Below are 26,191 nucleotides of genomic sequence, written 5' to 3'. Positions count from 1 at the left end.
TAAATCAACCATCTATATAGTCAATGTTTATTGAGTATTGTCGAGTATCGTGTAACGAGTATATCCTGACGAGTATTGAGTATCAAGTGACTATGTATCGAGTATTTATCGGAACGTCTCTACATTATAGAATGAACAATCTATATAATACAAAGTTTAGAGGGTCTCGTATGAACAATCTATATAATACAAAATGAACAATGAACAATCTATATTGGACGTTTGTTGGGTCCCCTAATTTGTCCTTGCACGTTTGTTGAGTTTGGACGTGTCAAGTGGTTCGTTGCACTTTTGTCTGTTATGTCCCGATTGGCCACACCGTCCACATTTCTTTAATGTGACATGTTCTCCAGTAGACGGTATCCTGTTTACCCTTCGTCTACCAACCTGTACCACTCAGAAAAGGAAGTATTTTTACCTCAGTATACCTTGATGGCTTTTTCCATTCAAATACATGACCAAGCGGGTTTTAGGTGGCCATTTTTCATTTGGGCCTCCCAAATGAGGCCATCCGTAAATAAAAAAAATAAAAATAAATAAATAAATAAAAAAAACCAAGGAAGACCTAGTTAAGACCTAACCTAATCATGTCTTTAGATTCTAGGGCTTAGGGCATGCGTGGACTATTGCTATTGTAAAAAACATCATTACTTAGAGAGAGATTGTATGGTGATGTTACCATCAAACTCAACTACAAAAGGACAAAAGCAAGTGCTTTGTCAAAAAGCATTTTCGATACTTCTAAATGCTTGTCATTTTTTAAAAAAGTACGCCAAACATGATATGATAACTTTGAGCGGAGATTTTGGTGAAGCATAGCCTAGCTTAGGAAGCTTCTTGAGCACTGCAACACTAAAAATATGCATTACAAGTTACAAGGTACTGTACATTTCATTACTTCTTTTACATGGACTCTTATATGAAAGTGTAGTCGTGTCGTGTCCGTGTGTTGGTGTTGGTGTTGCAGATATCAAAATAGATCAACAATTAAAAAATAATAAAAATAGTACCAATGTAATCAGCCAGGGAAGGAGGTGGAAGGAGATGATAAGAGTCAAGAGATGTTTGCGTGTTTAAGGGAGGGGGAGGTGACAACACCAGTGGAAGTCCTCATTGGATGGGAACCCAAGACAGCAGTGCAACAACCATCTGTCTTCAGATGAGGCTGCACCATTTCCCATATTTTCTTCTTCTGAATCTGTGCAATTCATTCAAATTAAACATCTTATGTCAACAAATATATATTATCATTAAACAGCATCTACCAAGAATAAATTATACAACAACCGTGGATTGATGCAAGAAGTTAAAAAAAAACTCAGGAAATTTGATTGAAACTCCATGGTGGCTGCGCAATAGAAGATTTTACTTAGAATATTAAAATCCTATGAGTTTCTTGCTTGCAAGATAAGTTGAAGTGGGCGTGACTGTGAGCTAGCCTAGCTACTTGTGGATGTTAGAAAGAATTAAAAATTTACAGCCACCACACCACAAGATGCTCTTTAGTTGATTTTTTGCCAGTTCCCAAATATAAATAGGAAAAGCCAGATAAGAGAATGTTTTTGGGTGAACTTGCACCCCCAGTTCCCTAATAATCCAGCTTGGAGGCGAACTTGCACCAACATAACAAATTACAGAAAAGAAGCCCAACTAGTATAAATTTGGGTTACGAAGTGGAGGATCACGGAGAAGCAAAAAGAGTAACTAAAGTCTAAGAAATGTCAATTTTAGTTTCTTGATCACCAAAGATTATAGAGTTCCTTTTAAACCACAACCTCCAAAGGAGGGCAAAGATCCTAACTGGATCAAAGTATTTTCATCCGAGCATTTAACTGAGGACCTTCAACTAACTGCGAAAAGGATTCTGAAGCTTTCTTGGGACAACACCACTGACTTTTGAACAAGCTAAATAATCTCTCCCAACAATCGGCAACAAAGGGCCAGAAAAAAAAATAAAATAAAATAAAAAAAGGGAGAGAGAGCATAACTTCAAAGGATTCTCTGAATTCTACAGAAAATGTTTACCTTCTTGACTTTCTTAGGACAAAAGGCCTTCCAAATAAGATCAGATTTTTACCTTTATAAAGCTATTTGCTTCACAATGAGCTTTGGAGAGAGATTTGACTGAAAAGGAGCCATCCTTTTCCAACAACCACACAGACGTATCATCTCTTTATTTAGTCTAAAAAGTTGAAGCTTGTTCAAAAGAGCAACTCAATCATCAAATTCAGCATCAGATAAATTTCTTCTAAGCTTTTTCCCATGCTTAAAGAGAATCCAACCACTATTGACGAACCAAAGAATCCATCGAAGACCTCTACAATACCTATGGAGGACTTAAGAGTCACATGGAAAACCTTGAAAGACACAGGAAGACCTCTGCAGGTCCCAACAAAGAATTAGGTATCACATGGGGGACCTTGGAGGACCCATGGCATACCTCTATAGGACCCGTGGAGGACATGAAGGATCTTGGAGGACTCATGAGCAACCTCTGTATGACCCGTGGAGGACCTCAAAAGACCCATAAAAGACCTCAGAGTGATTGAGTTTGAAACCATCCAAATTTTCAACGGACGATCCAAAAAGGAGCCATTGAGAGAATTAAGGTGAAGAAGATCATTGCCACCGTCTCTCTTTATGATGTTTGTATCTCTCTAGCTTTTGGAGCTCCAGTCCTGGCAATCATCCTCGACGACGTAGTCAAATTAATCGCCAATGGTCTTTTGAAGCTCACCAACGACTATAACCTGCGAACGAGTTTGCAAACAAACTGCCCTCCTTCAATTTTCGGAACCGCTTAAATCTGCATACCAAGTTTCTAACCTACTTCCGCAGACCTTCCTCCTTCGACTTCTTCGGCATGTTTGTCTTCTTCCTCCTTCGACTTCTGTCCCTCACTTCTTTTCCATTTATGGCCGACTCCATGATGTGACTATTTCACATATTATGATTTGTTGTATAGGGTCCTAGATTGGATAGAAACTTCTTATAAGAATTACACTGATGCTAACAGCAATTACGACCGTTCAATGTCATATCTGCACCAATTATGCGAGAAGTTGAGAATTCCCTTTGACAACCGCAGAGGTTTTTTTGCTTCAAATCTAGAACCAACTAAACAAATGACTGTAGCACCATCGAGTGAAAGGCATGGCCGACCTCACAAATCCCCATGCAACAAATATTAAGATGGACTGCAATACTGTTTAATTTTCATTTTTAAGGCTTGCAAAATGTTGCAACAGAGAGATCTTCGATTTCTCTATTTATACAAAGAATATTCTCATTTATCTCGATACTTTAATAGTTAGTTTTTGAGTGTTCCTCTGACAAGCTTGATGAAGCAATTAGCATAAGTGTGAAAGTGTAGTCACCTTCTATGAAAGAGTTTAAGGATTTCTTTTTGGAGGTTTCACAATGTCTCAAGGTTTATGTGCATTGACCTTAAATAGCACATGATTTACAATTGTATTGTGGAATCACGAAAAACACAAGGATTGATAAAAGTATTGTGGGAGCTCAATCATAACTATTGGAAGTTCAAAAGGTAACTTACTTTCATTGATTAGATTTTTGTCCTATCTCACTATGCATCAGTTCAAACTGAAAGATTTAGATATTTAAGTTTATACTTCTTTCTTTGCTCAGAGAAATTAGTTTATAAATTTTTTCTTTAATATGTCAGTCACTCGTGGGAGGTTGTTGGGAATGACTTGTCAAAAGGTATCCTACATTGGAAGTTTTAAAATGTTTAACTGTACATTTTGACCAAAACATTACAAATTTAATATTTTAATCGTTACATTTTTTTTTTTACTGTTTGACCGTTTCAAATCTAAAATCAATTTTAGATCTGAAACATTTTTTGAATTTTCTTATTAATGGAGGATATAGATTTTGGTTTGAGAACACAGATTTTATCTTCTCATTGTTTTTCCATCTCTCAAAGTAAACAGTTTTGGCTACTTCTAACATATTTCTTTCGCAAACCTTCTTCCTCCTTCGACTTTTGTCCATTACTCCCTTTCCATTTATGGTCAACTCCATGCATATAGACATGATTATTTCACATATTATGCCTTGTCGTAATAGGGTCATAAATTCGATGGAAACTTCTTATAAGAATTACACTTACTCTAGCAACAATCACGACTGTTCATTCTCATATCTACACCAATTGTATGAGAATATGAGAATTGCCTTCAACAGTCGCAGAGGTTTATATGCTCCAGATCCACAATTGACTTGACCAACATCGATTGAACCAATACCAACTATTGTAGAGGACCCATGAGAGAGCCTAGTGGAGGGTCAAACACCCACAAGAGAGCTTAATAGTACCCATGAAGAACTTAGGAGTTACATGGAAGACCTCTACAAGACTCATGGAAGACTTAAGAGTCGTATGAAGGACCCATGGAAAACCTTTGCAAGTCCATGGAGGATGAGAAGATGCTTCTTATAGACACAATTTGTCACCAAATAAGGAAGATTGGACAAATGCTAAAATGTTGATTAGGTTTTTAAAGGTCTTTTATGATGTGACATCAAAAATTTCAGGGTCTTTGTACACCACTTCGAATATGGTTTTTCATCAGATTACAGTGGTTCAGAATTGTATACGTTTGAATGTTGGTAGTGCAAATGCAATGCTAGTTGGAATGGCCAATAGCATGAAGGCCAAATTTGAGAATATCGGGGGAATAATGAAAAAAATAATCTATTGTTGTATGTTGCTATTGTGCTAGATCCTCAAAAAAAGCTAAGGTTTGTATCTTTTTGTCTTTAAAATTTTTTTGGGCCAGAGGTTGCCAAATCTATGGAAAATGTAATGGAACAATGTTGTAGACGTCTCTTTCATGAGTACAGTATTACTCATACTCAGATACTACTACTAATACACCAATTGTCTCAGCCTCGGAGACCATGATTGATTGTGATCAAACTGAAAAGGTGGGTGAAGACTTTGTCTATGATACAATTGATCTTGATTTTGAAGGCCATGAGACTACACCTTTCGAACAGGGCTCAGAGATTGATATTTATTTGTTGGAAGCGAATGTTAAGAATGAAGATGATTTTGACATACTTCAATGGTGGAAGAGGAACAGTCATCAGTTTGAGGTTCTTAGTCGTATGGCTAGAGATATTTTGGCAATTCCAGTATCTACTGTAGCGTCTGAGTCGGCTTTTAGTACAGGAGGACGTGTTGTTGATTCATCACGTTGTTCATTGGCTCCAAAAACAGTGGGGGCTCTCATTTGTACTCAAAATTGGCTAAATTCTGGTCCAATAGATCTTGAAGTTCAGCATGACATGGATGAAGCTTCATTATTTGAAGAAGGTATTTATTCATCATTTGTGTAGTTGTAACTTGTTAGATTAAAATCTTAATAAGGTTTTCTTTCTCTTCTCAATCTTAATTATATGGGATTCAGAGCGGTAATGGACAATAAAAAAGACATTCAAGACCTTCCAGATTTTGCAAAGTTGTCAGATAGTGATTAAGCATTTATCATTTGATTTTATTGTAATTTGGTTGTATTTGGCAATTGACTTTATGTTTTATCGTAATTTGGTTGTATTTGACGATTGATTTTATGCTTTATTGTAATTGAGTTATATTTGACAATTGACTTTATGTTGTAATTTCTAGTTTGATTGTGTTATATGTGACTATGTGTCATGTGACATTTCTATTTGTGACGTACACTCTTGACTCTCATTAGTTTTGTTTTCAATTATATATGTAATATGTATTATGTATTAAAGGTTCTTTAAACAATTAAGCGAAGCGAGCAGTAACACAATCCCAAACAATGGACATGTTAATTGTTAAATATTAAGGGTTGTCAAATCAAATCATATCAATATCTTATTTTTAACCTCTAGGCTAGCTCTATTTTATAAGTATTAAAATAATAAAATGTGAAATAGTATCTTGAATTCTGATTCACAATCACAAATTAAAAGAGAAAACTAAACATGATTGATAAGATTTTGGTTTGGACAAATTAAAAGAGAAAACTCGACAAAAACCAACCAACCAACCAACCGACCGACCGGTCAGCCAGTCGTGTTTGCGTTCAGTCGCCGGCCGGGATCGGTTTGGACATATTCCAAACTGATTTTGGTCGGTTCGAGGTCGATATGGTCGGAAAACCGACCCCGACCCCGATGATCATCCCTACTGACAGCATAGGAAATATCTAGTCTAGTTTGAGATAAGTAAATCAACTTTCCCACTAGACGCTGACCGGTCAGCCGGTCATGTTTGCGTTCAGTCGTCGGTCGGGACCAGTTTAGACATATTCCAAACCAATTCTGATCGGTTCGAGGTCGATATGGTCGGAAAACTGACCCCGACCGGCCGATGATCACCCCTACTGACAGCATAGGAAATATCTAGTCTAGTTTGAGTTAAGTAAATCAACTTTCCCACTAGACGCTGATACCTCCCTTTATCAACAAGAACTTGTCAACAGAACCTCCCAGTTTCTCATTGAATTCAATAGGAGTGTCAGCAAGTCTACATCCAGTCATACCTATTTTCTTTAACACGTCAAAAGTGTATTTCCATTGTGAGATAGAGATCTCTTCTCTTGATCTTACCACCTCCATTCCAAGGAAATACTTTAGATTCCCTAGATCTTTGATCTCAAACTCATCAGCCATTTTCTTTTTCAGCCTGGTGGTCTCAGTTCATCATCTCCTGACAAAACAATATCATCAACATACACAATTAGAAGAGCAATTTTCTTGGATACTGACATTTTTGTAAACAACGTGTGATCAGAGTATCCCTGAGTAAAACCTTCGGACTTAACAAAGATAGTAAACCTGTCGAACCACGCTCTCGGGGACTATTTCAAACCTACAAAGACTTACTAAGTTTACAAACCTGGTGATCAAACTGAGCTTCAAAACCTAGGAGGGTGAGAGGGGCTCATATAAACCTCTTCTTCTAATTCACCATTCAGAAATACATTTTTCACTTCAAGTTGATGGAGAGGTCAGTCTTTATTAATTGCAATAGAAAGAAAGACCCGGACCATGTTTAACTTCGCTACAGGGGTGAAAGTCTTAGAATAATCTATCCCATAAGTTTGAGTAAACCCCTTTGCTACAAGTTTGGTCTTGTACCTGTCTAGAGTTCCATCTAATTTATACTTCAAGAGTGAACACCCACTAGCACCCAACTAATTTATGCCCTTTAGGAAGAGTAACAAGGTCCCACGTATTATTCTTTTCAAGAGCTCTCATTTCTTCCATGACGACAGTCTACCACTCAAGAATTTCCATGGCATATGTATGTTTTTCGATATTGTTACTATATCAAGGGTGGCAATGAATGCCCTGAACCCAAAAGACATATTACTGTAAGACATACAACTATACATGGGGTACTTGGTGCAGGATCTAATGCCCTTTCTCAATGCAATGGGCATGTCAAGAGAGATATCATAATCCTCTGGTTTGTCTAATTCCTCATCTGTAATGGGATTTTGATTACATTTTTCAGTCTGAGGAAGAATTCACCCTCTCGTGTTTCTGTCGAATCTCATCACTGCCTGCAACCTTATTATTTTCTGGAACTAACATATCATTCCTATCATTCTCAGCTAAATCAACAATACCATCCTCAACACACAAGTTAGTATTATCAGGGCCAGTAGTACCTTGCATTGGTTCATATTCATGGACCAGAGTCGGCGAGCAGTAGGGGACACCATTTCTTTTCTGAGATTCTTCTTGTAGTAGGTTCTTGTAGTAGGTTATCCAAGGGACATGTTTAGTGGGTAGAACAGTGTCATGGACACTCAGGATGGGTTCAAGAAGGAGTTTAGGAAGGTCAATAGGGAATGAAGATGTGGACCAATTAGTCTCTTCACTAGTACTCTCCCCCTGAAGATGACTAACGGGAAAGAAGGTTTATCCTCAAGGAACGTTACATCCATGGAGATGAAGTATTTTCGGGAAGAAGGGTGGAAGCATTAATAACCTCGCTGGTGAAAGGAATACCGAACGAAGACACATTTCTGAGCACAAGGGGCAAACTTAGTTTGGTTCGGGCCATGACTATGGACAAAGGCAATGCACCCAAAAAACCGAAGAGGGGCATCAGGAATAAGTCACGTGGTAGGGTATGACTCCTTGAGGCATTCAAGAGGGGTTTGGAGTTAGAGGACACGGGAAGGTATTTGATTAATAAGATAAGCTGCAGTTAGAACTGCATCCCCCCATAAGTAAGATGGAAGTGAAGTAGACAGCATGAGAAACCGTGCAACCTCAAGAAGGTGACGATTATTCCTTTCAGCCACCCCATTCTGTTAAGGTGTATAGACACACAAGCTTTGGTGGACAATGCCTTTAAAAGACAGAAAATCACGAAGAGTATTATTAAGGAACTCACGATCATTATCACTACGAAGAATAGTAATTTTGGTGTTGAACTGAGTCTCAACGGTAGTGTAAAATTGTTGAAATACCAATGAAACCTTAGATTTATCAGTGAGGAGAAAAACCCATGTAAGACAGGTATGATCATCAATAAAGGTCACAAACCAAGGTTTTCCCGAATAGGTGGTAATACTCGAGGACCCCAAACATCACTATGAATAAGGGTGAAAGGCTGAGAAGGTTTATAAGGTTGAGACGGAAAGGTGACCCTATGTTGTTATGCACGAATGCACACATCACAAGATAGAGAAGAGACATCAACTTTATTGAATAAATGAGAAAATAAATATTTCATATATTTGAAATTTGGATGACCAAGGCGAAAATGCCACAACATACAATCTTTTTCTGAAGTTGAAAAATAAGAAGACAACAAACTAGTCCTATAACAGTTCCTAGAGGAAGCATCATCATCAAGGAAATAGAGTCTCTTATTGTGTCGGACAGTGCCAATCGTCTTCCCCGAACTCAAGTTTTGAAAGAAAACATTATCTGGTGAGAAGGTAACTTGACAATTCAGATTTCTAGTTATCTTACTAATAGATAGTAAATTGTAAGATATTTTGGGTACACACCGCACATTCTGTAAAGTTAAACCATCAAAAGGAGAAATATGACCCTTACCCGCAATAGGAGCAAAGGACCTATCTGCAATCCGAATCTTTTCATTACCATCACTCGGAAGATATGATAGAAAACTATCAAAAGATCCAGTCAAATGATCTGTAGCCCCTAAATCAAGTCTCCATGGTTTCTTACCATTTATGGAGACTAGATGTACCTGATTAAGCAACCGCCCATGGGAAGAGATACCAGGGTCACTTTGGCAATTCACCTGAGGTTGTGACTGGGGGGGCACTCACAGATTCACTCATAAGAGCCCGACCAGGATTGGGCTTGTCATTTGGAGAACATCTTCTGCCATTCGGTGGTCTACCATGTAACTTCCAACATTGATCTTTCATATATCAAGGTTTCTAGCAATGTTCACACACTGAGATCTATTTCCCATTTTTCTTGTCACTATCAGAACCAGATAATTTCGAACAAAAAGTAGCAGAATCAATATCAGATACAGTCCTGATGTTCATAGCACTGGCTCTGTCTTCCTCTAGACGAACCTCAGAACACACTTCCATAAGAGAAGGTATAGGCCTCTGTCCCAGTATACGGCCTCGCATAGCATCGAACTTGGAGTTCAAACCAGCTAGGAAATCATAGACATGATCGACTTCCTCAATCTTGGAATACTGAACACCTCCACAAGGACAATCCCAGATAATTTCACGACACAAGTCCATCTCTTGCCAGACTAGGGACAATTTGTTAAAGTATGAAGTGACATCCATCGTCCCCTGTTTGCATTGTGAGCCTGTTTACACAAAGTGTAAAGACGAGACGCATTCTGCCTCTTAAAATATAATTTCTGAACTACGTCACAGATATCTCGAGTAGTCACAGCATACAATGGTTTCCCTATCTGAGGTTCCATATTATTAATCAACAGTGATCGAAGCAGGGAGTCTTTTCCTTTCCAAATGCACTCCTGAGGATCCCCTAGCCTAGGTCTTGGTATCTCACCAGTTACTGTCTCTTATACACATCTAGATGTGTATAAGAGACAGTATTTATGTAATAATAATACTAATTTATTACAAAAAATTTACAATTTTAATATAAATACTAATTTTAGTTAATTTTAGATAATAAAAATAATAAAATAAAAAACAGGAATTTTTCCCGCGGGGATTCCCGACCCCCCAAAATGGGGAATGGGGCGAGTACAGGGATTAAAAATCCCCACGGGGATGGGGAATGCATCCCCGCCCCAGCCCCGTTGCCATCCCTACTTGTGACGCCCCTCAAGAGCCATTTTAATGGATTGAGACTAGGACAAATAATTCTGACCATTCAACTTTTCTCCTGCAATTAACCCTATGGAATGTCCCATAGATCCAGATAAATAGTTTACAGTAGTTAAAGCAGGGAAAGAGGTTACTAGATTCTCTGGATACATCGATAGACTGGAAGGAATATAAGAATTCACTATACTAGAATTTAAGTTTGTGGAAGCACCTAGGGCTGCCCCAAGAGCAACAATTTGTTGCTGAAAACTTGCCTAAAGATTAGCCAACTGTTGTTGAACCATTACCAGATAAACCAATCGAATCTTGATGTTCATAACTAGGCGGCTCATGATGAGGAAGGCCAGTGGCTGCAGATAGATTGCTTGTGGCTAAAAGGGAAAGGAGTCAGGGATTCCCGGCATTGCCGCGGCAGGGGATTTACCTCTATGGTAGGCAGACGAATCACCAATCTCGGCTTCAAGGTGTAGGTTTCGACTGCTGGCAATAAGGTTGGAAGGATAGACAGCGGCAGCTCTCAGTAACAAGGGAGGAATGACGACGGCATTGTGAAAAATGGTGGTTGCGCTAGAGTTCCCATCAAAAGGTTGCGCTGGCGCTAGAGTTACCATCAAAGAGTTGCACTGGCACTAGAGTTGGACGGATATGCAAGGAGTGAAGGTACCGATTAACCACAGTTTGGACAGCAATAACAGCAACGGTATCGACGACGACGACGGCAGTAGCGTTGGTGGTCAGAGACCCCATCGGCAACTGTGGCGGAAGCGGAGCTGGTGCAGAACTAAGATTATCTTGCACCGGTTGGTTTTCACTGATGGCGGCTATTTCATCACCACGCTCTGATACCATGTTAAAAGATAGAAAATAAAGAACACTAGGTTTACGTGGAAAACCTTAGAATAGGGAGAAAAAACCACGATAGAGAGTCTCTTTTTATTATTTTAACACACAATGAAAGTTACAATAGAAGTCATATTTATAGGCTCTAGCAAGCCCTAAAATAAAAAAGGAAATAAACATAGGGTAAAGTAAAATATTAAAATAACTTTGGGGCTATAAACTATCGGCAAAGCCCCTTATTTTCAACAAATGTCATAACATAATTGATCCTGAACTGAGGGAGAACTAACACAACTTCAGCCCTTAACTTTTTTATCACTAGTCAAAGAGTCATCAAAGTAATAAAGACGATCAAGTAGACCAGCACGCCCAATCATCTCCCCCGAGTCCTGATCTTGAAACAACAATGAGCTATAGAGAAAATGATATGACAATTAGTGTCTTTAGAAAGTTTACTCATAAATAATAAATTACAGGTTAATTTAGGGATATGAAGTACGGAGTGTAATGCAATTTTTTCCATCAGATGAATAGTTCCTTTTCCTGCAATAGAATTGAAACTACCATCTGCAAGTCAAATTTTCTCAGTGCTATACAGAGGGGAATATGAATCAAAAAAGTGAAATGTACTAGTCATATGGTCTGAAGCTCTGGAACCTATGATCGAAGGAGATGAATTACGACAAGAAAAAACTCGACGAAAGTTACCTGTTTATGCCAAGGAAGTACTAGGATTACCCGATGGCGAATTGACCTTTAACAGCTTCAGTAGTTTATCGACTTGCTCTTTACTAAATGGATTGGAGTCGGCACTATTAGCAATGGGAGGTGCGGATTGATTGTTACCTTTGTCACCTGGCTTATTTTTCCACTTTGCAGGCTTTCCATGGATTTTCCAACAAGTCTCACGAGTATGGTGGGACTTGTTACAATGATCACACCATATTCGGGGTTTGTTTGGTGGCAGGGAAGCATTATTGGCTTTGGTTTCAATCACCATAGCAAATGTATCAACAAAGTCTGTGCTTTTCTTGCCCAACGTAACACTTCGACAATTTTCCTCCCAATGAACCTCAGAAAAAGCTTCATTGATGGAGGGGAGAGGTTTTCTACTAATAACTCTACATCTAACCTCATCAAATTCATCATTGAGGCCAGCGAGATTTGTAAACACGACCATCCTCCACCACCTTCTTGTAGTATGCTTGATCCTTAGTCGATTCCCATTCATAACTTTCAAAAAGGTCTAAGTCTTGTCAAATTCTTGTCAACTTGTGAAAATGTTGTGTAACTATGTCTCCTTCTTGGCGGATATCACCTAGCTTGAGATTCAACTTCAATACTCGTGATTGATTGTCAAGGTCTGAATACATTTGGTTGGCATTGTCCCATAAGTCCTTTGCTGTATAATAACATATATAGTTGGAACATATTTCCTCATTTATGGAATTGACCAACCACATCATGACCATGAAATTTTCAGCATCCCAAATAGCAAACAACGGATCTGTCTTGGCCGGTGCCTTGTTTTCACCAGTAAGATACCCAATCTTCTCTTGTCCACGAATACACATCCAAACGCTTTGGGACCAACGAAGGAAGTTGTCTCCATTAAGTCGAATTGTGGTGATTTGGACATTTGGAAGTTGACGATTGTCGGAAACTTTGGCCATTGATGATTTTTCGTCGGATATGTGTGCTATTGGATCTTAACAACACCACTAACCAAAAATAGAGTTAAAAAATAAAAATAACTCACAAAAACAATAGCATCTCCAGAAGAGAACAAGAATACTCGCGGTAGATCAGATTTCGGTGGCCAGAAAACCAATTGACAACGGCAAAAGAGGAAAGGCAGTCATTTGGTGTGTGCCAACGAGCAGATCTGAGATGAAATCGTGAAAGAAAACACCTTTACTCGCGTCAGATCCGAGGTGGTAAGCGAACATGGTGTAGAAACGAGCGAAATCGACAGTTGACGACGACGAAATCGGCGGCAAATCTGAAGGAGCGAAATCGACAGTTGACGACGACGAAATCAGAGTCGGATCTGAACGAGCGAAATCAGAGATGACGATCGGCGAAGATCTGAAGGAGCAAAATCACATCAAATTTGAGCGAAATTAACGTTCACAAGTTGACGACAACGAAAACGAGTAGATCGACGACCACGGCTCGTGACGACGATAGTGGGGGCTAGGTGCGATGACGACAATACTAAAATTAGGGTTAGGGTTTTTTACTTGATTCTCTGATACCATGTGAAATTATTTCACTTTTTCTTATTATTACAAGGGTCAAAGCCCTAATTTAAATAGAATACAGATTTAATGAAATAAGGAAAATATTGACAAAGAAGGAAAGAATCCTACCGAATAATTACAACAAATAAAATAAAATATTTGCATAAATCAACACTTTTTCTTTTCTTCCTTCGGAATTTATGTACTTTGAGTATTGGTCTCTTTTCATTCCATCAATGAAAAGTATTATTTCCTTTTCAAAAAAGAAAAGAAAACAGCAAAGTTTAATTTCCATGGAGCCACCAACAACCACCTTTGAAATAGCAAGAGGATTCAAAAATGCGTTGTGGAGAGTCCACAGAGAGCTGGAGGCTAGTTGGCTAAGTCGTCGGAGAGTGGCATAAAGAAGGCTAGAAGGCTAGAACAATGGGGGATAGGTGGAGAGAGGAGAGAAAATTTGTTTTCTTTATTGACACAACAAAACCCTAAACTCTCTGTTACTGTGAACAACTGAGGGCACTTGTGTTTATTTATTATTTCTTTTATAGAAAAACTCGACTTTCAAAGAGAAAAATGAAAGAATACAGTTTTATTATTTGTCCTTTCATTTGGCAGTTACATTTTTATTACTTGTGAAAGTTTGTTGATAATGTGGGGGCTGCTTTCAAGCCTTTTGCTGTGTTCAGTCAGTTTCTGTGGTATCATCTATTCTCATACAAGTTTTCTGTCGGAGTTCAAAACAAAATGTTCAGTGGAGCAGGTAGAAGTAGAAATTCTGGTATCACAATAGGATTATAAAGGCCGAAAAACATCAGACATGAATACAGTGAAGATGTAAAGCACAGCTACAATAAACTCATTTGTTATCAAGCACATGAATTTCTGTTTCCTTTAAAAGATGAAAAATTGTATACATCATGTAGGGATGGATATCATCCTCACGTAACGGTCTGATATTCAGAGCTCAAATAATTTAGATAATTAATGCGTAGATGTCTAAGTGAGTTTATGTCAAAATTTGCACTGAAATATGTAATATTAAAAAATGGCATTCAAGTCTTGCAGGATTCAAATTTTTCAAAAGAATTTTCTTCACCTGATTTGGGGTAGCAGCATCAGGTTGGTTGCCTTTTTCATCTTCAGATCCAAACCATATTCTTTCACCTGGAAACGAACCCTCATGGGGCAAAAGAAGTTCAATGTTTTCGTGCAAAGAATCAGAAGCAGCCATTAGCATTCCACAAGACTTGATGCCCCGCATATTTCTTGGCTTCAAATTTGTGAGGACAATAACTCTTCTATCCTAAATGTTGGTTACATTCGAGTCAAATGGAGGCAAAGGACATTGAGTAAAAAGTTTAAACCGTACATATAATACAAACATGATACAGTTCACAAAATCATCAATGAAAGACCCATTTAGTCTATAATCAATTCGATATTGGTCACAAATTTCCATGAGAAATTAAACAAAGTTTTTTTTTCTTTAATGGAAACAACTTTCACTAAAAAAAAATTAAAATGAAAGAATACAAGGGTATACAAAAACCAAGCCCACAAAAAAGGAACTCTCTACAAAAAGGGACTTCAGCTATGCAAAATAAATGCTTATAGAAAATAATTACAAAAGGTTTTTAAAATCGAAATCTACAGAGAAACATAAAAATGGACAGGGATCAAACTGTTAGGCACCTGCACTCGACCACCTTTCTAACCAGCTTCCAATTGAGAAAAACAGAGATGTATTAAGAAGAAAAGAACAGGGAATAATCAAAAATATCACGATCTTCTTATTGAACTAATTCTTCCTTAACAGCCACAAGATTCAAGAGTGTTCATACTCAAAAACAGAAGGAAAAAAATGAATGAAATACTCAGAAAACAATAAGACTAAAACGACCTAGCTTTGGATTCGAGAGATGCTGGAAATCCCTCCATGAAGATCGAATCTCCCCTTTTCTTCACTGAATTCTTCCCTTCCCTTCATTCCAGACTTCCCCTTTTTGTTCATCCTCCCGTGGTCCCTCCTCCAACGGCCTCCTCTTTTATTTTGCTTGTTGAAACCGTATATTCATCTCCCACTATCCCCTTAACCACATCCTTGTGTGAGTTTCCCTTTTTGCCCCTCCTTTTATAAGTAAATACAATAGGAGGTTTTACATTACCGCTCCTCTCAAAGTGCACCTTGTCCTCAAGGTGGAAAGATGGAAATTGCTGTCTTATGTTCGATGCTGATTCCCACGTAGCCTCACTATCTGGAAGACCCTTCCACTTTACTAGCCATTCTTGTGTATTCAGCTCTTCATTCCACCTTACTCCTAACACAACTTCATGGGCAACTTGTAGATCAAAATCTTCGGTTAGCATAGGAGATAAGTGTTGTACCTGTTGAGATTTGCCCAACTTTTTCTTAAGTTGAGAGACATGAAACACATCGTGTATAGCTGCTTCAGGTGGTAGATTCAAACGATATGCTACTTCTCCTATCTTCTCGGACACTTGATAGGGACCAAAAAATCTAGTGGACAACTTCTCACTTTTTCCTTTTGCCAATGAACGCTGTCGGTAAGGCCTTAATTTGAGGAAGACTTCTTCCCCTATCTTAAATTTCAACTCACGCCTATGCTAGTCCGCTTGCTTCTTCATTTTGTTTTGCGCTATTACTAAATTCTCTTTGAGCGCGTTCAAGGCTAGGTCCCGATCCTTTAAGAGCCTGTCTACACTGTCATTAGTTGACTTTGTTTCTCCATAGTGCACTAGCAGTGGGGGGTACGGCCATAGATTGCTTGGAAAGGTGTGGTTCTTATAGACACATGGAAGGTAGTGTTATACCAGTACTCTGCCCAAGACAGCCATTTATTCCATCTAGTGGGTTGTTCATTGCAGAAACACCTTAGATATGTCTCTAGACAGCGGTTTACTCACTCCGTTTGGCCATCTGGTTGAGGATGGAAAGCCATGCTTCTTCTCAACTTGGTTCCCAAGGCTGCGAATATCTCCCTCCAGAAGTTACTCAAGAATATCTTATCCCTATCTGTGGTAATCGACTTAGGGATGCCATGAAGCTTGATGATTTCTTGAATAAAGGTTTCCGCCACTTGTTTAGCTGAAAAAGGGTGTTTCAATGGAATGAAATGCCCATATTTACTTAGCCTATCTACTACCACCAAAATGGAGTCGAAACCCCCTGCTCTCGGAAGTCCCTCAATGAAGTCCATTGTCCATTCTTCCAGAGTTAGTTCGGGAATGGGCAGTGGTTGCAGCAGACCTGCAGGTGTTAGAGATTCAGACTTGTTTCGTTGGCAAGTGTCACAGCCTTCCATATATCTCTTTATATCATTTTTCATTCCCAGCCAATACAACTCCCCGCTCATGCGTTTATATGTTCTTAAAAACCCCGAGTGACCCCCAAGTATTGAATCATGAAAAGTATGCAGAGGGGATGGTATTAGAGTTGACTGTCTCGAAATTACTAACCTCCCTTTATAGAGTAGCTTCCCTTTTGGCCATTGGTAGATAGACTTGCCATCCGGATTGTCTTTCAGCAAAGAGATGATCTATTGTAACTCCTCGTCCTCTTCCACCTCTTTAAGTATGAGCTCCACATCTACCACTACCGAAGAGTACAAACTGAAGAGTTCTAATGGTAGTTGCACCCGTGAAAGGGCATCAACTGCTTTGTTCATCAGTCCCGGTTGGTAAAGGATCTCAAAATCGTATCCTAGGAGTTTGGTTAACCAGCGCTGGAATTGTGGTTGCACCTCCCTCTATTCTACTAGAAATTTCAATGCCTTCTGATCTGAGATTACCATGAATCTTCCTCCTAACAAACAATGTCACCACCTTTGAACAGCTAACACCACTGCTATTAATTCCCTCTCATAGATCGACTTATTTTGTGCCCGTTGTGAGAGCTTTTGACTGAAGAAGGTGATTGGCTTGTCTCCTTGAGTTAACACAGCCCCCACCCCTATTCTTGATGCATCAGTTTCTATGATGAAAGGTTGATTGAAATCCGGTAATGTGAGAACAGGGCAAGATGTCATCTGTTGTTTCAAATCCTCAAAGGCTCGGGTGGCTGCTTCATCCCAATTGAAACTATTTTTCTTGAGTAGTCTCGTTAAAGGAGCTGCCCTGGTGTTGTACCTGTCTCTTATACACATCTAGATGTGTATAAGAGACAGGCTTAGAGAAAACCATAGTCCCGTGTAACTCATCAAGTAGTTCTTCGATTACAGGGATAGGGAACTTGTCTGCTATTGTAGCTTGATCCTGTCTCTTATACACATCTAGATGTGTATAAGAGACAGGTGTAACTCATCAAGTAGTTCTTCGATTACAGGGATAGGGAACTTGTCTGCTATTGTAGCTTGATTCTGTCTCTTATACACATCTAGATGTGTATAAGAGACAGGCCCAAAAGGCATGACTAAGAATTCGTAGTGTCCTTCGTGTGTCCTGAATGCTGTCTTCTCAATGTCTTCCTCCCTCATCCGGATTTGGTGGTATCCGGACTTCAAATCGAGTTTAGAGAAAACCACAGCCCCGTGCAACTCATCAAGTAGTTCTTCGATTACAGGGATAGGGAACTTGTCTGCTATTGTAGCTTGATTCAACCTTCGGTAGTCTACACAAAATCGCCATCCCCCGTCTTTCTTTTTCACCAACAATACTGGACTTGAGTAAGGACTTCGGCTGGGCCAAATGAAGCCGATTTGTAACATTTCCTGGACTAACTTCTCTATCTCTTCTTTCTAAGCATAGCCATACTTATAAGGTCGAACGTTGATTGGATTTATGCCCTCCTTGATGGTTATTCTGTGATCAACTGCTCTTTTAGGAGGAAGGGAGGTGGGCAAGTTAAAGATATCTTGATTTTGGTTCAACAGTTCCTAGATCATGCTGGGTAGAGTGGATCGAATTTGTTCCTTCTCCCCCTTCTCTGTCTCTTCAGAATTCTCAATCTCAAGGTGCTAGAAGTCCACTAAGAATCCCAGATCTTCTTCATCCCACTATTTACTCAACGTTTTAAAAGATACTTCAGCTTTAGTGAGTGATGGATCCCCTCTCAACATGACTTGAGCTTCCCCTGACCAAAAAGCCATGGTTAAAGAAGGCCAATGAATACCCATGAATCCTGTGGTACACAGCCAGGGCATCCCAAGTACTACATTCATTCTCCCCAATTCCATAGTCAAGAAGTCAGCCTTCACTGTCAAGTTCGGTAGTGTGAGCTCTACCCCCTTGCATATTCCCTTCCCTTCTATTTCGCTCCCATTTCCTATAACCACCCCGAATTTCTTTTGATGTTCCACCGGTAATCGAAGTTCCCTCACTGTATCATGATGGATAAAGTTGTGAGTAGCATCGGAGTCGATGAGTACTACCACCTCTTTACCTCTGATTTCTCCCTTTAGCTTCATGGTTCCCTTCGCAGAAAACCCAAGTAGTGAGTTCAGTGATAGCTCGGCCTTCTCCCTCACCTTGACATTCTTCATTTCAGCCACTTCTTCCCCTTCGGCCAACTCTTCTTCCTCCATTTCTTCCTCTTCGTTGGTTATGAATAGCATCAGTTGCCTATTCTCCTTGAATTTACATCGATGCCCGGGTGCATATTCTTCAGTACAACAAAAACAGAGCCCCTTATCTAGCCGGTCTCTGAACTCCGCATCACTCAATCTCTTCATAGGTGCCTCCTTTTTTATGGGAAAATTGGGTTTCCCCAGAGTGGGTAATATCGGCTTCACCGGAATCCCAACTTGCTTCATGGAGGGGTTATCCTGAATCCGACCTTGGTTTTTTTCGCTCATATCCTTCTTATCGTTCAGGCCCATTCTCTGGTTCAGCCCACTACGGCCCATTTCTTTCAGTGCTAACTTAAGGGCGATGTTTCGGTCATTCACCAATTGTGCTTCCTTCATACAGTCATCCAAAGATTTAGGATTTCGACTCACGACTTCAGCTTTGCAGCTCCGGTTCCAGTCCGTTCATGAACGCATCCCTCAAAATTTCCTCCGATAGGTCCGGCAAGGGTGCCGAATAATTGACAAACTTCTTCACATACTTTTGGTAAGAACCTTCCTGTCGGATTTTGAGTAGTCGTGCACACAGACTCCCTTCTCCTACCTTCCGATAATGTTCAAAGAACCTTCGCTTCAGTTCGTCCCAAGTGGTGATGGCCCTTCGGTTATTACTCCAATGGAACCAGTCTACTTCATCAGAGGCGAAGCTGATCACTGCAACCTTCACTTTCTCGACGTCGGAGAGATCATGTATCTCAAAGTAGTGCTCCACGCGATAAACCCATGACTCCGGATTGTCACCTGTAAACAGAGGAATTTCAAGACGCTTGAACTTACCTCTATCCGAGCTTCCAACTCCTGAGATTTGAGAGGACTCCACTTCTTCTACCTTTCCTTTCATTTTGAGGTTGCTCCCCTCCGTTAACATCGACTCCTCCTTCTTCCGAGCAACATTGCTCTCCCGGACTTCCTCAGTGAGCTTCTCGAGATTTTTGCACAATCCCATCAACAGGTCTTTTAGCCCCACCATCTCCTTCTCCGTGATGTCAACCCTCTCTTCCAATTGTTTCTGTGTCATGGCGCGCGTTTTCCCCAGGATTGCGGCTCTGATACCACTAATGTAAGGCACCTGCACTCGACCACCTTTCTAACCAGCTTCCAATCGAGAAAAACAGAGATGTATTAAGAAGAAAAGAACAGGGAATGATCAAAAATATCACGATCTTCTTATTGAACTAATTCTTCATTAACAGCCACAAGATTCAAGAGTGTTCACACTCAAAAACAGAAGGAAAAAGATGAATGAAATACTCATAAAACAATAAGACTAAAACAACCCAGCTTTGGATTCGAGAGATGTTGGAAATCCCTCCATGAAGATCGAATCTCCCCTTTTCTTCACTGAATTCTTCCCTTCCCTTCATTCCAGCCTTCCCCATTTTGTTCATCCTCCAGTGGTCCCTCCTCCAATGGCCTCCTCTTCTATGTTGCTTGTTGAAACCATATATTCATCTCCCACTATCCCTTTAACCGCATCCTTGTGTGAGTTTCCCTTTTTGCCCCTCCTTTTATAAGTAAATACAATAGGAGGTTTTACACAAACTTCACCAGGGTCCCTTTCCATCCTCTAAACAACTATTTCGCTCTCCCCACAAAACTCATAAGGTCGTTGTTAAACCTTCAATTGTGAATGTATATGCTAGAAGGGGCAAGAAGGACAAGGGCAAGGACAAATAAGTTATTTTTGTAGTTATTATATTTGAATTTTGTAGTTTGTATTAGGGAGTTATAACTTCCTTGCCATGGCGGCCAAGGAGGACATGACAAGCGTCCATGTCTAACACATCACAGATTATTTGGTCCTTGTAGTGGCTCCCAATGGACAGTGGCAACGTGCATATTTCATTTACTATGGCTTCACCATCCTTTTTTATCCATCCCACCTTATAGAGATGTGGGTGTGTTTCTACCTTAAGTTTGAGGGCTTGCACTAGCTTCTTTGATACCATATTCTCAAAGTTGCCGCTATCAATAATCACCAAACATACTTTGCCGTTTACAGTGCAACGGGTTTGAAATAGAGCATGGTGTTGAGGATTGATCTCAGTTGTCAGTGCAAGGAGGATCTTTTGTACAACGCACGATAATTCATCTCCATTGTCTGGATTTGTGCCTTGGAATTCATCATTTCCTTTGACATTGTAACTGTCTTCCTCCCCTTCTTGGATCGCTAGGTTCCTTCTTTGAGGGCAGTCATTAGAAAGATGCCCAACTTGACCACACCTGAAACATTTGCCTAGGTTAGTTCTATTATAAGGGTTAGCATTTTTAGTTTGTAAGGTATTAGAACTTCCCTTGTTGTTGGCATCGTTCTTGGCTGATTCTTTAGGTTTAGTGTTAGAAGAAGTTGAAGGAACAACATTCTGGGCATTCTCTCCCAAGATCTCTGGGCTTGTGTTGTTGTCTTGTCCCAAGTTGTCCATCTAGTATTCCAACGCTTTTGTCTTTGAAATTCACCATCTTCAATAGTAGTGGCTATAGATACTGCTTCAGAAAGGCAGTTCATTGGATGGATGTGTACTTTCTCCCTAGTTTCTGGCATAATCCATCAACAAACCTGGCAATTTGGTGATTTTTGCTTTCAGCTAGATTATTTCTTGCACTTAAACGTTGAAACTCCTTGGTGTAATCTTCAAGGCTTCAGGCCCCTTGTTTGCAATGTTGAAATTGGTTATATAAGAGTCTTTCATGGTGTATAGGAAGAAATCTCTTCTTCATTAGCCACAACATCTTTGGCCAACTTGTAATCGATTGTTTTCCATAGATTTTTCTATTCGTTTGGAGCTGATCCCACCATGCGGAAGCCCCACTTTTGAGTTTAAAGGACACCAACTTAACCTTCTTATGTTCCAAGGTGCCCATGTACTCAAAGAAACTCTCAACTTCCTTCATCCAATCCAGAAAAACCTGAATGTTCATTCTTCCATTGTAGGTAGGGAGACCTACCTTCATTTTGTAGTCAAAATCTGCCTTCCAAGGTGGTCCACGCTGGTTATGACGGTAATCCTGCCAATCTTGATAGGTGTTCTGCCCATAATACCCCATGTAAGGACCTTCTTGAACCCGTTCTTGATTTTCTTGGTTAAATTCTTGAGTGTGCGGCCAACTTTGATTGTCTTCTTCCAAGGATTCAGAGTCATAACCCAACGGATTTGGAGGAAAAAGTCTGGTCTGTTGATGATGGAATCTTGCCATGACCCCTGGGCAAGCTGCTACACCACCAGACCCATGTCTGGCCATTGGAGCTTCCTGAAAAAACATTCAGGGCTGATTTCTTGGAGGGGAACGCACCTGATCTTGAATTCTTATGCCCAAATGTCTCTGCTTATCGGTCTTTCTTACTTCAGCAATCAATTGTCGTGGATCTCAACTTCCTTGCCTTTGTTGCCCGACATCTTCTTGAACTCTTTAGTCATTTACTCCATTACTTGGTGCATATCAGCCATGGAAGCCTGCATTGTTGTGAACTTCTCATTGAGCAGATTGATCACCAACTTAATGGCCACAAATCTTTTGTTGATCGATCGTGGAGGTGTGGATGCTTCCGCATCTGAGGGGGGAAGGAAGGGTGACGCCCTTCACCATGCGGCCCTATCACGTAGAGTGCTCTGATACCAATCTTGAAGTAGACCCAAATCTTGGAGCAATCTTGAAGTAGGAGTATTATTATTAATGATTGAAAACGAAGACAATGGTCCTTTTAAATAGACCCAAAGGGAAAGGGTTGTTACACACCTAATTAACTAATTCTAAACCTAGGCCCCTTTAAATAGACCCAAAGGGGAAGGGCTTTGTCACACTTAAACTAAAATAAAAATTAAATGATAGAACAATTATAAAAGATGACATAGTTTGACTAAGACACCCCTACATCATCTTTGATGTCCATACGTAGGCCTCCAACAAATCTTGCAATCAAATGTTCCTCATTCTCCATCAAGTTCATCCTTGCTCCTAGCCAATGGAACTCTTCAATGTAACCAGCCACCGACCGTGCTCCTTGCCTACAATTTTGATATTGGTTGTACAATGTTTGCTCATAATTTGGAGGGAGGAACCGTTCTTTCATCAATCTTTTCATCTTCTCCCACGAATGAATTGATCATTTACCATTTCTTCTCTAGTTGATTTCGAGTTGGTCCCACCAAGCCGAGGCACTAGCTTTCAGCTTCAAGGCAACTAGATACACCTTCTTGTGCTCGGGAGTATTCATATTGGTGAAGAAATTCTCCGTGTTCTTGATCCAATCAAGAAATGTCTCGATGTCACGCTTCCCACTGTAAATTGGCAAGTCGATCTTCATTTTGTAGTCATTCGAGTCGCCTCTCTCTCCATGCCTATCTTCTCGTTCCCCTCATGGGGCATAGAACTCCTCTTCTTGATCATCTCCACTTGATGGATCCCAATCTCGATTTTCTTGAAACCTTTCTTGAACAATTGGTTGGCTTCTTGGATTTTCTTGGAGCTGTCTATGCATTCTTGGAGGTCTTTCTTAAAGTACTTCTTGCTGGTTTCGACCATATCTTGGTTGTTCGCTGCCTCTCCTTCCTCTTCCTCCCCATTCTTGAACGAATGGTTGAGCATTCTCCCGATTTTGAGGTGCTGCTGCCAACATCTCAACCCTTCAAGCAAGTGTTTCCATACTTTCTTGAAGGCTCATTAATGTTCCATGAATTACCTCCAAAGAGTTTTCAACAAACAACAAGCGTCATGTTGTAGCTCTTGAAGAGAGGGTGGGGGTTTCTTCCAATCTTGGTCTTGCTCATGAATGTCTCCTCTGACTGGATGGTTGCCTCTTCTTCCGGCCACTGGTCCCCGAATCTTGGAGAGCTCTGGTACCAATTTTGGTGCACTACCAAAAGTCTAAATTTGATGAAATGATTCTCTTCCTCTAAATGAGGGAAGAAGGCTTTATTTATAGAAGAGTTATGAATACAAGTTGTAGAATGACAACTAACTAACTATTTTAACTAACTCACTCTTAGCTCACCACAAGGCTTACTTTTAAGCTTATTTACAAGACTCTCGGTACACCATTTAAAGATTACAATCTATCAACTAGTGACCAAAGGTCAACCTTCTCTCCCAACATCTTGAACAAGGAAAAAAACATCCCCATCCCACAAAATACAAGAGTTGTCTGTGGTACAAACTTAACTACCCAGGGAGTTACAACTCCCTAAAAATAATTACCCAAGCTCATCTGCTAGCCAACTTTAAAAGTAGATAAAGCTGGGTAGTTATCCACGCTTGGGACTGAATTTCCACTTTAACCCTTCTTGGAATACACCTTTGTGTTTGGAGGTCTAACGGAACTTAAACATAAACTAGATCCAACCAGTACTAAGGCCCAAATACAAAATAACAGCCCAAGAGGCAACAACATATGCATATCACAAGACATGAGTATTGGTAATATGAGGCCTAAGACTTCAAAGTTCCATCTTCTATATTTCTAAGCTCCCAACCACATAAACCAGAACATACATATGAGTTATTAGTGTGTAATGATTATGCTGAACTACACGATATTGTTCTCACGCAGTCATCCCAAGATCTTGGAATAAAGATTCTAGAAAGCAGGAAAAAAAAAATCTTCCTCTCAACTTTAGTTCAATCACGAGGCTTCTTCCATCCATACACTAATTAATTCACCGATAAGATAGTTCCTTCATCTATGAGACATGAGCTTGGAAATCCCAATCGCCATCCTTCAACAAAACCGAGTAGAATTACATTTTTCCTCTACCTTTTCTACTCTCTAAAACTGATATCTGATGTTTGCTATAAGAAGGAGTTGGTTCCTGAGGTTTCCATTTCATATTTTCCGGAGTGGGAACGATAGTTTCCTCCTCAAAATTGATCAAAAACACCACGTACAAGATGGGAGGAAATAGAAAAGACCCCAATTGTTATTAATTAAAAATGTACAGAAACTATATGCTAAAGGAATCAATCTATAACCCATAAAACAGAATGATTAGACACTACATGGGTATCAAGTTATGCTAATGACAAGAATAACGGTAACATAAGAAATGGGGAGAGTTTCTCTTTTAACCATCTCCCCCCAAACATTTTCCTTATTATCTATCAACAAGAAATTATATCTATTGGTTAGAAGACTTATAAGAAGGAAAAATTAAGTACCAGAAGTTGATCAAGAGGGATGTATTTAACAAGGCCACTGCAAATAAGCCTCGGCTCGGGTTCACCAACATCGACCTCTTCTACATAGAGAGAATCAGCCTCCTGATGTCTCCAAGCCTTAATGATTTGCCCAACCCTAATATCGAGCGTGCCGGCCGCATCCTTAATTTTCTTTTCCAGATCGTCGTCGTCATGACCACCGTCCTTATCCAATGATGTGGAAGACGATGCAATGACGGCGTCACTGGTGACAGGCTCAGTGGATCCGGTAGTGCAAAATGAGGGCGAAAACCGCCCACCATTTCTGGAGATTCTTCCTCTTCTGCGTTCAATGGAGGCGACATTATCCTTAGGAAGTGGTGGAGTAAAACGAGAAAAAGTTCGACGTAGAGCGAAGAAGGGGCGATCGTGGTCGAAGTTATGGGAAAGGGAAGAAGAGAATAAGAAGAAGCGGGCATTGGTGGCAGTTTTTGTAACATTGGCAATTGCAGCAGCGGCCGTTGGGAGAGAAGCCATGCTTGTCAATGGAATCGTTCTGCCGTTCACAGCTGTGGATGTTTGGGAACACAATCTCTAATCCCACCACGCCCGTAGAGATGAGGGTCGACCGATGGACTCAAAAATTAGAGAAAAAAATGCGAAAGAATCCGATTTTCTAAAAGAATATCGAGTGATCTTTCGCTGATGTTAAATTGCGTGAAATTATCCAAATATACTTGTGTGCATGTGAAAAAGTAGTCTTGCTCTCACTCGTTTCGCTCTTTTTTCACTCATAAATTACTATATCTCTTGTTCTAGCTCGTCTCGCTCTCTCTTCATTTCATCACTCACAAAATCACTTCTCTCTTGTCTCTTGCTCATCGAAGTTGGTTGCATTGGAGTTGCATCGGAGTTGCTCGCATGTACTCGTCATGTCGAGGAAGAAGAAGTTGTACAGAGGAGAAGTCAGAGAAAATGAAGACGACGTGCAGAAGAAGATTTCTCGTGTCGGAGAATAATAGGAAAAAGAAAAAAAAAGGATAATAGCGTAACTTCATGTGGTCATGAC

The 26,191-nt window shown here is 40.0% G+C and overlaps 1 protein-coding gene across 1 annotated transcript; it reads right to left on the bottom strand.

Annotated features, from left to right (window-relative positions):
* Positions 1-25,770, bottom strand: LOC120073853 (aminoacyl tRNA synthase complex-interacting multifunctional protein 1). The gene is made up of 4 exons (XM_039026736.1): positions 25,144-25,770; positions 14,508-14,714; positions 1,011-1,198; positions 1-387 (listed from the first exon to the last, which is right to left on the bottom strand). The coding sequence occupies exons 1-3, from the start codon at positions 25,657-25,659 to the stop codon at positions 1,055-1,057; spliced, it is 867 nt and encodes a 288-aa protein (XP_038882664.1). The 5' UTR covers positions 25,660-25,770; the 3' UTR covers positions 1-387; positions 1,011-1,054.
* Between the last annotated feature and the right edge of the window lie 421 nt (positions 25,771-26,191).

The sequence above is a fragment of the Benincasa hispida genome, chromosome 3 (genome assembly GCF_009727055.1).
Source record: "Benincasa hispida cultivar B227 chromosome 3, ASM972705v1, whole genome shotgun sequence".
Lineage (NCBI taxonomy): Eukaryota > Viridiplantae > Streptophyta > Magnoliopsida > Cucurbitales > Cucurbitaceae > Benincasa > Benincasa hispida.
The sequence above is the reverse complement of the archived record's forward strand: the minus strand, read 5'-3'. Positions and strand labels throughout refer to the sequence as shown.